Source organism: Gracilinanus agilis, chromosome 6 (genome assembly GCF_016433145.1).
Source record: "Gracilinanus agilis isolate LMUSP501 chromosome 6, AgileGrace, whole genome shotgun sequence".
NCBI lineage: Eukaryota > Metazoa > Chordata > Mammalia > Didelphimorphia > Didelphidae > Gracilinanus > Gracilinanus agilis.
Genome location: NC_058135.1, coordinates 241,074,348 through 241,087,670, shown reverse-complemented (window position 1 = coordinate 241,087,670; position 13,323 = coordinate 241,074,348). Strand labels below are relative to the sequence as shown.

General features: G+C 44.0%; 1 protein-coding gene across 1 annotated transcript in view; it reads right to left on the bottom strand.

Annotated features, from left to right (window-relative positions):
- Window positions 1-13,323, bottom strand: part of MICAL2 (microtubule associated monooxygenase, calponin and LIM domain containing 2) — a 278,713-nt gene that overhangs the window by 158,639 nt on the left and 106,751 nt on the right. Inside the window, exons 3-6 of the mRNA XM_044681829.1 lie at window positions 11,191-11,398; window positions 7,203-7,319; window positions 5,963-6,064; window positions 2,693-2,848 (exon numbers count right to left, since the gene is read on the bottom strand). Of these exons, the coding sequence (XP_044537764.1) occupies window positions 2,693-2,848; window positions 5,963-6,064; window positions 7,203-7,319; window positions 11,191-11,398 (583 nt within the window). The remainder of the gene's footprint in view (window positions 1-2,692; window positions 2,849-5,962; window positions 6,065-7,202; window positions 7,320-11,190; window positions 11,399-13,323) is intronic.

Genomic DNA, 13,323 nt, shown 5'->3' with positions numbered 1-13,323 from the left:
CTATCTATAGCTAGCTAACAGTCCCAACAAGATACTGATTGCTTGAGTGGAATAAGAAGGCAGTTTTGCTTTTATGGCTATCCCCATCAACAGGCTATCCACAGCAAATCTGAAAAGCTTGCAGTCATAACCAGATGGTATAGTGGATAGATTACTGGGTCTGGAGTCAGAAAGAGTAGAGTTTGAATGGGACCTCAGATATTTAATAGCTGGGTGACCTTGGGCAAGTCATTTAACATCTGCCTCAGTTTCCCCAGCTTTAAGATGCAGGCAATAACAGGGCTTCCCTCCCAGGGTTGTCATGAGGATAAGATGAGATGATATTTGTAAAGTGCTTTACAAACTTTAAAGTGCTATGTAAATGCTAGCGATTGTTATCATGATCATTATTATTTTTACTTAAACCAAACAGATGTCAAAGAACCTAATCCTTGTTGAAAATACTTGGCACCAGAGGACAGAATGAAGAACAATGGAAGAGCTTACAGGGAGGCAGATTTTATTTCAACATCAGAAGAAATAGCTTAGTAATTCCAGCTGCTCAACAAAGGAATGTGCTGCTAGGGTGGAGCAATAATAGTGAGTTCCCTGTGAATGGATGTATTCAAACGGGATGATGGATGGTCACCTCTTAGGGAGGCAATGTGCAAACTATTTGGATTGAAGTTGGGGGTCTGGCTAGATGACTCCTGAGGTCTCCTGAGGTCTCATGTAATATTATATGGAAAGAAGGAAGAAGGAAGGGCCTCCTTAGCACAGAAGAAAGGGCATCTTGCTATTAGGACCCAGTGACAAGCAGTGGGGCATAACAGATAGAGAGCAGGTAACAAATAGAGTCAGGAAGACCTGGGTTCAAGGTTCACTTCTGACCCATCCTGTTTGTGTGGCCTTGGGACAAACCATTTAACCCAAGTAACTCTTGAAAACGCTGAATAGGAGAAGAGTTGCTAAACTTTTTTGGAAGAGGGAGTTTCTTCCCTGGCAATTGCCTCTACCAAAGAAATCCCAGGTCTAGACCAAAAGGAGGTAAAAACAAACAAACTAGGCCAACAAGGCAGAGGCACTTTAGTAACCCCTTTAATCTTATTAAATATGAAGCAGCAACAGGGAAACTGTCTCCAAAAGAAACTCGAGCAGTGGTCACATGGAGCATTCACACTGATTTCTGTTGAGATAAGACTAAACACCAATTTCAGAAGGCCTCCATGAAAACATTGCACATGAAAAGGCTCCATTCAAGTTTTCAAAATTCTTTTATTCTGATCACTCTCCATTAAATACCTCCTTGTGGGGGCAGCTAGGTAGGTAGCACACTGGACAGAGGACCAGATCTGGAGTTGGGAGGACCTGGGTTCAAATCTGGCCTCAGACAGCTATGTGATCCTGGGCAAGTCATTTCATCCTCATTGCCTAGCCTTTGCCATTCTTCTGTCTTAGAATTGATACTAAAGGGGCAGCTGGGTAGCTCAGGCCAGCAATGGCCTGAATGTTCAATTAGGAAGTGGAGGGAAAGGAGTTTTCTTTGTTTAAAAGTTCAAGGATCAGGGGCAGCTGGATGGCTCAGTGGATTGAGAGTCAGGCCTAGAGACAGGAGGTCCTAGGTTCAAATCTGACCTCAGACATGTCCTAGCTGTGTGACCCTGGGCAAGTCACTTGACCCCCATTGTCTATCCTTACCACTCTTCTGCCTGGGAGCCAATATACAGTATTGGATGGAAGGTAAGGGTTTAAAAAATAAAATAAAATAAAATTAGAAAACCCAGGTCTTTGTATCCCCTCCGTCCGGGGGGGGGGGGGGCTCTCCTCCTCTGCCATACTGCCCCAAAGTTCTTGCCCTAAAGGGTTTCCTCACTCAGGTACCCAAATAACCTCTTTAATGGGGGCATACCCTTCAAAATGGCAGAATGTAATCTATCAATTTAACCTCAATGACTTTCATCTATTCCCCACCCCACCCCCCCACACCCCCAATAAGAGCCATATTAGGATTCTACCTAAAATACTGGTTGGACCTTCTTTCTCCTGACCTCACGGGCTGTTTCACCCTTGTTCTTGACCCATGGCCATAGTTTTTCATCATATATAATACATGTCTTTGATAACACTCTTTTCTTCCTTGGTCCTTTTATAAGCCCTTATTTGTAAGGGGTGGCAGCTCACGCCCATCATTTGCCTCCATTGCCCGCTGGGTGATAAGTCATTTTTAATGCTTCAGAGACTGTAGTAATCCATGACTTGAAGCCATATAAAAAGACTGCCGTATTCTGCTGTCTGAACCCTAAGAAAGCCAGAGGTCATCCTAGAGTCAAGTCAGCAAGCACTGACGAAGCACCTTCTATGTACAGGGCACTGTGTTAAGCCCAGAATGTGCCAAGAAAGGCAAAAACCAGCCCCTGCCCTCCAGAAACTCATATCCTAACAGAGGAAACAAGATACAAAAAGCCATGTACATACAAGATGTATTGCAGGAGAAACCGGCCATAATCTCGGAGGGAAGGCAAAGGATTTTAGACGAACCAGGAAAGGTGTCTTACAGAAGATGGTAGGATTTGAAAAAAGATAATATCTAGAGATCATCCCCCTGCTGTCACTTTATCACAGATACTTTCCCCCTTTAGAGTCCAAGATCACTAAACACGTATTTGAAAAGCACTGGCCTCTAGCCTGGCTTAGAGGGAGGTGAAGGACCCACCTGTTTCTTCTTTAAGATCCTGAAAGAACTTCTGATTGAAGATGAAAGCCACCCCACTGATCTCTTCTACCTTGGCCTCGGCCGTGGTGTTTCTGTTTATGAAGTTGGCAGTGATTGCAATAGCCAGCTTCCCACGGAATTCTTTCCTTCTGAAACCTGGGTGGAGAAAAAAGGAAAAAGCGTGTCTTTTCTCTGGGACGGGTCTGGAGGGCTGAGCAAGGTTAATGTGGTCACTGTTCGCAACGTCCCCACAAACATGTGAGAGAGGACCCGGGGACTAGGGAATCGGGATGGGCAGAAACTCAAAAACTCTGAGGTTTGGACAAAGAGACAAGACGTGGCTGAATAGCTCCTCCTGGCCCTTCCTCTCTCCCTCCTCTTTCTTTCTTTCTTCCTCAAGTTTTCTTTGCTGCTGTTTAAATTTCGTTTCTTTATTATGAATTTAAGAAACATCTTAAGAAAGGACATTTTCCATATAAATAAAGTAGAACAGAAAAGAAAAGAGAGTGACCCTGTAACAGGGGTTCTTAACCTGGGGTTGGCCATTAATTGCTTTTGTACATGTATTTTGTGTATTTCCATATATAATCATTTTATATATATAAAATACTTTTATACCTATAAAATAATTTTATATACATAAAATCACTTTTCTTTGCAATCTTACATCCTATATGATGCTATATCTTTTATTTTGTGCATTTAAAAAACATTATTCTGAGAAGGATCCATGGGCTTTCAGGAGATTTCTAAGGGGTCCAGGACATAAAAGAAGTTAAGAATCTCTGCCCTAGGGGCAGCTAGATGGCTCAGTGGATTGAGAGCCAGGCCTAGAGATGGGAGGTCCTGGGTTCAAATTTGGCCTCAGACACTTCCTAGCTGTGTGACCCTGGGCAAGTCACTTAACCTCCATTGCCTAGCCCTACTGTAACAAATAAAATTAATATAGAAGGATATATATAAAAGATATTAGGGTTTTAAAAAAAAGATTCTCTGCCCCATTTGTTATATACAATTTGCTTAAAAGAAAAAAAGAGACAATTCAGCATGTTACTTTCAAAACTGTCCTGCTTATCCATGTTTCCTTCTGAACTCCTTTCATTTCTCTTCTCTACATTTCAAAGAATGTTTCAATGGCCTACTTTGGGGGATTTCTCTTCCTAGCTCTCCTATCCCACTCCCCAAAGAAACAACAAAAAGGAGCATCACAATCTTTGTAACAGATGAGTAGAGCAAAATAAAACAAATCTACAATTTGTTTTTGCCCCTTTTGGACTCCACCAAAATCAGATCATCTCTTCTGGTTGTGGTTATTCTAACCTCATCCTTGCCAGTGGGATGGTGGGGATATTGCCTCATTTTCCTCTAGAATGGATTCTTTGCAGTGTTTGAGAGGAAGCCTAAGTAAAGTGCCTTCATGTACAATACTGGGTACCAATAGGCAACAGAGGGTGAGCAAGGCAGTGGGCAGATCTCTCATCAATGAGGTAGATGCTCCCAGGTGGTACAGGGACCCACCCGAGCAGTACAATGGCCTCCCAACCCTTCCCTCTAAAGTACAGAGGCTTTCTTGATGAAAAACATGAGATGCTTCCTTAGGGAAGGTCTGACTTACAAAATCAGAGAATTAGAACCAAAAAGGATCTCAGGAGTCCAAAAATGAGGGATAATTTCTGGAGCTAATTTTCAATGTGACCAGGTATGTCATGTCTGGTCATTGTCCAAAAAAAAAAAAAAAAGCTCTCTAGGTAAGAGAAAATGAAAGGCAGATGGGGTGGCCCTTTTCCCCCCCAAGGAACCTGGGTACTTGCTACAAGGCTGGGATGGAATTGGGCAGCAGTTCCCTTTTCACAGCTGGGAGGGAGCAAAGGCTAAGCTTCTGTTCCCAGAAAGGATTCAGAGGTATGGTATGCCATCAAATGGCAAGTCCTCAGCCCTGCCCCCCAGTTCAGTCACGTTCTTTCCCACTTTCCCTCCCTCTCTTTCTCTCTCTCTCTCGGACTTTACTCACCTGGATAACCATAGATATGACTCACCCTTTGGGAACAAACCCAGCCCTGGTGTTCGCCACACACCCAACACTCACCCGTCAATCATCCTAGCAGACTTACTTGGCAGCCCCTGGTCCCCTGAATGTGGGGCATGATGGGAAGGCAAACCCATCAGGTGTCGGCTGGCTTTCCAAATGAAGGGATAAAATGTTATATTTGGGGAACTTTGTATCAAGGAGGCAGAACCGACTAGTTCTTGGATCAAGAAAGAGTTAGGTGCCACTGGGCTAGCACTGGGCCGAGCTAATAGGGGGATTCAAGGGATGAGGAGGAGAATGTATGTACCACCTGGAGCTAGGGTTCTGAGAAATGGGGGAGGCTCTCAGCTACATGTATTCCAGCCTCAAGTGGCCTCTCTAAGCTCAAACCTGAATAGGTAGAACCAATTAAGTATTCATTGAACATTCACCATGAACCAGGTCCTTTGATAGATGCTAAGGATTCAAAGACAAGAGTGGGAGTAATTCCTGCCCTCTAGGCATATTTGAGTGATTCTATGTGTCCCAGTAGTCTGCACAGCTAAGTTCCAATGAGTGTGACTAAAGAATCACTGAAGTAGGGGCAGCTACATGGCTCAATGAACAGAGAGCCAGACCTAGAGATGGGAGGTCTTGGGTTCAAATATGACCTCAGACATTTTCTAGCTGGGTGGCCCTGGACAAGTCATTTAATTCCAATTGCCTAGTCTTTACCACTCTTCTGCCAATAATTAGTATTTGATTCTAAGATAGAAGGAAAGGGTTAAAAAAAAAAAAGAATCACTGAAGTAGTCACATTATTCATATTTCCATTGGGCTAGAACTAATGACCATATTTTACATACTTAAAATTTTGGTTAATGTGATTTCAAATGTGTGACCATTTTCAGGGATTCATTATTTGCAATAATCAGGACCTGGCTATGGGCTCTTGATAATCCATGTTTGAAGACACACATGTACACACACACACACACACACACACACACACACACACACACACACACACATTCCACCCACTGTCCCTCTAAAAAATCCAACAACCTAATTACTATGTTCACCATTGATATACCTATTTTCTATTTAGGTGCCAGTCCCGCAGATTATGGGCACACTTTCTTTGCCAGAATGGATCAATTAGTCTGCACATCTTCACAAAGCGCCCACTTCCCAATCAGTCCAGGATTTTCTGCCCTCACCCACTTGGGAGTCCTCTTAGAAAAGGACAGCAATTTTCTTACCTTCTAGAGTGTTCCTGCGGCCATCAGCACCAATGATAACATCAAACTCAAAATCAGATAGTGGGTGATCTGCAGGTAGAATTTCTGCTCTCCAGCCTATTTCTAGAGAGAAAGGGAAACGTGGTGAGTTGGTTTAAGGATGGTCGAAATGGGACAGGGCTTGCCTCTTGGTCCATGAGAGAAGGATTCATAACTCAGTTAGTTCTTAAAATATTTCCCTATCACATCACCAATTCCGTCATATCATTTACCAGTCCCTAATGGATGAAGGCATTGTAGACAGCATTAGAAGGGACCTTTTTAAGGTCATTTTATCTAAAGTCCTCATTTTACAGAGGAGGAAAATGAATCCCAGAGAGATGATACAACTTTTCTAAGGTAACACAAGTAGTCAATGACAGAGGCAGGATTTGAATGCAGGTCCCCCCAATGCAAATATAAATTTAGTTGACTTTCAATAGCCCCCTGCTGTCACTTTATAATGGAGTGACATTCAACAGGTTAAAGTTTGCCTTGGTTTTTCCTGCTCTGTAGAAAAGGCAGGATTACAAGGAAACAAATTTTGAAAAAAATCTTCCTGGCTACCCTAAGCCAGGATTCTCAGTCATTTCTAGAGCTCTGGGAAGCGGTGAATCATCCCTTCCCCAGGAATAGAAAATTCAGGATAGGGGATGGATGGGAGTTCAACTACCTATTAGTGTGGACACAAAGGAAATCCAGAAGGAACTGCAAGAGTGAGGGTTTTATAGGCTAAACTGAAGATCTATGTCTCATGAATGCCCTAGGAGGATTTTTGAACTTGGGGATAGCTAGGTGGCTCTGTAGATTGAGAGCCAGACCTAGAGATGGGAGATCCTGGGTTCAAATCCAGCTCCAGATACTTCCTACTGTATGACCTTGGGCATATTTTTTTGCTAGCCCTTACACCTCTTCTGTCTTGGAACCAATTGATTCTAAAAGTCTTGGAAAATGAGGAAAGCATGAGAATATTTAATTCCCAACCAAACAAAACCCAACTTCTGGCTCAGATCATATGACCATGACACCCTCCTACTGCCTAAATTGCAGCATCAGCTGTTTGAGACGGAAAAATACTCTCTCAGAGTTGAGTCACAGCAGTTGCCAATGAAGATGAGGAGAATAATGGACTCAGCCCAGAAAACTTCCAGGGGGAGCATTTCTTGGGGGAGTAGCCTAGAAAAGTAGGTGGGTTTATTTAAGTCAGAAAAATAGTCCCTACTTTGGTTTTCCTGATCTTCAGGAGGCTCGAGGACCTTGACGAACTCTACGTTCACGTGGATTTCCACTCCCAACATCAGTGCTACCTTGAACAAGATGAGCTGAAGCTGTCGAATACCTGTCAAAAAAGGGAGGAACAATGGAATGATTTCAGGTGCCCAGGCACCAAGTATCCAGGCAGCCAATCCCATTGTCCAAATGACACTAGCTAAAGAACAGGTTCTAGATAGCCTTCAGATCTCCCTAGAAGGAATGACCCATGAGCTTGGAAATTTCTATCCCACACTCCTCCCAGCCCCCAGTAGAAGTTCGAAGGTTGGTCAAAGCAAGACTCTGCAGGAAAGGAGGAAGACCCAATCAACACAATTAACAAGCGCCTACTCTGTGGCAGGCACTGAGCTGAGTCCTGGGAATACAAAGAAAGACAAAAGATAGCCCCTGCTCTCAAGGAGCTCCCAGTCTAATAGGGAAGAGAACAAAGAAAAAGAAATGGAAAAAGGAAAAGGGACGGGCACATAGGTGGCTCTGTGAATAGAAAGCCAGGACAAGAGACAGGAGGTCCTGGGTTCAAATATAACCATAGATACTTCCTGGCTGTGTGACGCTGGGCAAATCACTTAACTATCCCTGCCCAGTCCTTAAAGCTTTTCTGTGGTGGAACCAACACACAGTATTAATTCTAAGACTAATTCCAAATTAAGGGTTTGTTTGTTTTTTAAAGAGAAAAGAGAAAAAACATTTGATACAAGGACATGAAGAAGTCTAGAGGGGTGCAGCCGACTACTGAGAAATGATGTGACAGTTGCCCTGGATGCCCTCCTTAAATGGAGGAACTCTCCACCGTGTACCCTCCTCTCTCTAATCAGGAGGGTCCCTGGCCCCAGGGGTGTTCCTGAGGAGGTGTGAGTTTCAAGGCTTGTGTGATCTTGCAAGATGACGAGATTGGGGAGCACAGGATGAAGTTCCAAGGAGTACAGCCAGATATTCTCTGTACAAGTCTTTTATACAATGGTTCAGGGCTCCCAGGGGTTCAGATGGTCACTAATCCTTCTTCACTCTCACCAGGGACCTTTCTTCTCTATTAACTGGTTCCTAGGCTCCTCACTTTTCTCCTCTCTGTTCCTGGCTTCTTCAATGACCTGGTCAGTGGCAGCTTAGTACAACTAGATGCCACAGAAATGATAGCCACTCTCTGTTACTTGATAATGGTATTTCAATCAATTGTTCTAGTCCTCCAGTCACCATGCTCTCTAAGGCCATCGCCCAAGCCACACGTCTCTGGTCATCTCTACCTTATGTGTCTATTAAGACATGATGGGATGTCTTTCTCTGGGGAAAGGAACTGTTTTACACTTGCTTTTGTTTCTTGCTTAGCAGATCCTTGGCACAAACTATTAATGCATCCTTTTTTCACTAATTCATTCATTATAGACAGTTGCATTTCTCCCACAAATTACAATTGTTTACCCTTAACTCTCCCATAGGGGGCAGTTCCCATAAAAATTCTGAGCAATCCCTTAATCAATTTTTGGAAGTCAGATCATGAATGAAACAATCAACCAAGCCCTGATTTGGAGTGTTGGTAGATTTCTAAGAAGTAAATACTCAAATTGAAAATTTTAACAATCAGCTCTGCTGGTTCAGGCTGGCTCCAGCACACCCTGCCAGTCTCCTCTAGCCAGCTGAATACACCAGGATACCCCACTGATGGGTAGAAAGAATGTGGTAGGAAGAGAGATGAAGGTGAAGACTGGAAGAATGGTGAGAGTGGTGGGGCATTTGGGGCCTGAGGGCAGCTGAAGGGGGAAGGGGAGGAGGTGGTAGAGCCTGCGGGAAGTCACTGAGCAGTGTTAGCCCTCCTGCCCCTCACTCAGGCAAGGACCCATTGCCAGGATCCCATGTAAAGAGGAAGAGAGGAGAGCAGTCCACAGGAGGGGAAGCAGAACAAACAGATGCTGGGATCCATCCACACCAGCTCTCAGGGGCTTCTACAAGGGGAGCCATATGCTAAAACCAGGGAGAAGGAAGATCTGCGGGGCTACCTCAGACAGGCACTGGTTATGTGACTCTGGGCAAGTCTCTCAGCTTTGCAGTGACCCAGGGTATGCTCTGAAAACTAGAAGTTGCAAAACAATTGATTTGTATTGCTAGAGAGAAGGCCTTGCTTAGAATTCTCTATGTGGATACAATTACAGAGGATGGGGAAAGGGAGAGAGCAGGGGAGAAAGGAAAGAGAGGAAAGAAAAAAAAAGGAAGGAAGGAAGGAAGGAAGGAAGGAAAAGAAGGAAAGAAGGGAGGGAGGAAGGGAAAAAGGGAGGGAGGAAGGGAAAAAGGGAGGGAGGGAAGAAAGAAGGAAGAGAGGAAGGGAGAGAAAGAAGGGGGAGGGGGAGAGAGGATGGTTATAGTTGGAAGGGAGTTGCGTGGAAATAAATGCTGCAACTTTCTAGTAAAATACAAAACTATCCTATGGAGTCGTCTTCTCTTATTTTAAGGATGTAATTATCTCAAAAGGCATTTCAAAGAAGTCATCATATTGGCATCTGACTTGATTTTAAGATCCCACTTGCAGTCTATTTTAGCAAAGTTATTTATCCCCAGTCCCTAGTCTGCCCCCAGCACAACCTTAAACCTTTGCCCCCATCTTCTAAAAAGAGCCCTTGAGGCCCGAGCCCTCCATCTCGAGCCAGTGTTTCACATTCCTCTTAAAGAAGCACAGGCTCAGAGGACAAAATCCTGGATTCTCACAGTCAGAAGTCTCACCCTACTCCTTGCTCTGTATGTGACCCTGACCATATGGCCTCCGCCCTAGGCAAGCCAAGCTTTGAAAATTCTGTGGAGTTCTAGAACCATATTTTAGGAGAAAATGATGAATTGGAACTCCTCCAGGAGGGCCACCAGGATATGAATGCCAAATCAAAACACTGCTAAATAAGGATTATTTTCAAAAACTAGGGACATGAGGAGAGAAGTCTGAGGGTAAGGAAGGGGAGCCAGATAGGTGTTTTCAGTTATATGCATGGCATGCCTGTTTATCTGGGCAAAATGATGCCCGATTAAACAGATTCAAGGCAAAAAGAGGAAGGCACTGCCTGCTTGCACTATAGCTCAGAAATGCTTCATGGCCTAGGTTCTAGGTACCATATCAAGAAGAAGGAGATGAAAGATGCTCAATGAAAAGGTATTGAACCAACTCTGTCAGAGAACTCTCACACAGGGAAACCACTGGACTCAGAGGTGGCTGGTGGCCCAGGGGATAGAGCTCCAGACCTGGAGCCCAGAAGACTGAATTCAAGTCCTGCTTCATACACTTGCTAGCTGGATGACCCTGGACTTAACCTCTACTTGCTTTGGTTTCCTCAGCTATAAAAAGGGAAAGATAATAACGGCACCCACCCATTAGGGTTATTTTGAAAAATCAAATGAGGAGATACTTATAAAGCACTTTGCACAGAGCCTGGACCAGCGTAGGCATTTAATAAGTGTTTATTCCCTCTTCCACCTCCTTTTTAGAGCCCTCTGAGAAATCTAGACTTATTCTATGAAACTCAGAAAAGACTAACAGGTGGAAGACAGAAGGAACGACATTTCAATATGAAATAAGGAGAAAATGTCAGAAAATTTGTTATTAAAAATTCTATTGAATGTTTTGAGCGATAATCCAGGAATTGCCCAGTGGAATTACTTGTCAACTCCAGGAGGGGAGAAGGAAGAGCGGAGGGAGAGAACGTGAATCATGGAACCATGGAAAGCTTATGTGTATATCTGTTATTGGAATAAAATAAAGAAAAATTTTTTTTAATTACATTGACAGAGGGCAGCAAGGTGGCTCAGTGAACTGACAGCCAGACCTAGAGGCAGGAGGAGGTCATCCACCTGCAAAAGCAACCTGGGTACAAACTGCCCCAACACTGAATCTCCCTTCACCAGCTCCCCACAGATGCCATGGCAGAGCTGCCCCCGGCGCGTGTGTTACTGGTCCCAGCCCTTACTGATGTGGTCGATGGAGCCGGCACAGAACTTCCCGTAGAACTTTTTGGCACCCAGACCCCGCAGGTCATGAATGGTGAATGGCCACAGGTGCAGCACGTTGTTCCTGGAGAAAGTATCTCTCTTCTCCACCACGACTACTTTGGCTCCCAGGTAGGCAAGTTCGATAGCAGTCCGCAAGCCGCAGGGTCCTCCTCCAACCACCAGACACTACAGAAAAGGAAGGAGAGAAGCAATAACTGTCAGTGACCACCAAGCTCACCATCCACCCATGGAGTGGACCAAAGTCAATCAATCAGTCAACAAGGATTGGTAGTTTGATAGATGGAATACCAGGCTGGGGAAGATCTGGGTTCAAATCTGACTTCAGACATATAGTAGTTGTGTTTCTGGGCAAGTCATATAACTTCTTGGACTCTGTTTCCTCATCTGTAAAATGTGACTAACAATAGCACCTACATCATAGGGTTATTGTGGTGATTTAATAAGATAATAAATGTATAGTGGGGACAACAAGGTGGTGCAGTGGATTGAGAGCCAGGCCCAGAGATGGGAGGGTCCTGGGTTCCAATCTGGCTTAGCCTTGTGACCCTGGGGAATTCACTTAACACCCATTGCCTAACCTTTACTGTTTTTCTGCCTTGGAACCAATACACAGGATTGATTCTTAGGAGGAAGGGAAGTTTTTAAAAATAAAATTTTTTAAAAATAAATATAAAAAAAATTTTTAAAGATCAGGAAGACCTTAAATCTGGTAGAAGAGGGTAAGGTAAATATCTGAGGCTGCCTTTTAAAAAAAAAAAAAAAGCTTACCTTCCCGCTTAGAATCAATACCAAGGATTGGTTCCAGGGCAAGAGAGCAGTAAGGGCTAGTCAACCGGGGTTAAGTGACTTGCCCAGCATCACACAGCTAGGAAGTAGTCTATGTCCAGATTTGAATCTAAGACTTCCCATCTCTAGGCTTGGCTCTCTATCCTCCAAGCCACCTAGCTGCCCCTGAGGCTCGCTTTGAACTCAGGACCTGACTCTAGGTTCAGAGCAGCTCCTTCCTTAAGTATCTATGAAGGCAAGTGAAGGAAGTTTAGGAGATGGTTGGAGGCAACCACCTCCATACAAGAGTGCTTAGTTTATTTCCTTCTCACTTTATTTTATGTAAAATAAACTATTTCACCTTAAAAAAATAACTTCAGAATTGTGTGTGTGTGTGTGTGTGTGTGTGTGTGTGTGTGTGTGTACACTAGCTATCCTTACTAATAAGTATTTACTACATACTACAGGCAGCTGGTAGAGCAGTGCCAAGTCTGAAAATTTCATCTTCCCGAATTCAAATCTGGCCTCAGACACTTATTAGTTGTGTGACCTTGGCCAAGTCACTTAACCCTGTTTGTCTCTGTTTCCTAAAGAAGGAAATAGTAAACCACTCTAGAATCTCTGCCAAGAAAACTCCAGATACAGTCACAAAGATTTGGACATGATGGAAAAATTGAACAGCAAACTATGTTTCAAGCCCTATGGGAGGTGCTAGAGATACAAAGTCAAAAAGTGAAACAAATATCTTTTTTTTTTAAGCTGGAGACTTCATCTTCATAGAGCTTACGGTCTAGTGCTGGTGAAAAGAGATTCGAAGGAGAAAGGGAATAAATTATACCAGACTAAAAACCCTGGGAGAAGGAGCACAGTAGAGTACATGGGTGGCTAGCCTGAGCCCAAGGCTTGCCTCTGGGTGAACATTTTAGTGCCAACTGATTAACCAGCATTTATTAGGCACCTACTCTGGGTCAGGCACCATGCTAGGCACCAGGGATAAAGTATTTATAGAATCTAAGGACAAGCCACCTCCAGTCAGCTAGACAAGCCATCAGGCCTCAGGCTAAGCGTGGGTTTTCATTCTTTGACATCACCAAGTCACAGGAAAACAAGCCTCCACGTTCAGGGTCAAATCTTATCTTTTCAAAACTATGCAGCGCTCCCCTTGTGAATTCAGTGAACACTCAGAGACTTCTGGGAGAGATAAAACCTCATTTCAGAAGCTCTCCTACCACAAACTGTGCTGACCTCTTGGATCCAAACCCCCCTTCCTATTTGTCCTTTGATAACGAAAGCCTTTCTAGATACCGGGGGGGGGGGGGGGGGGG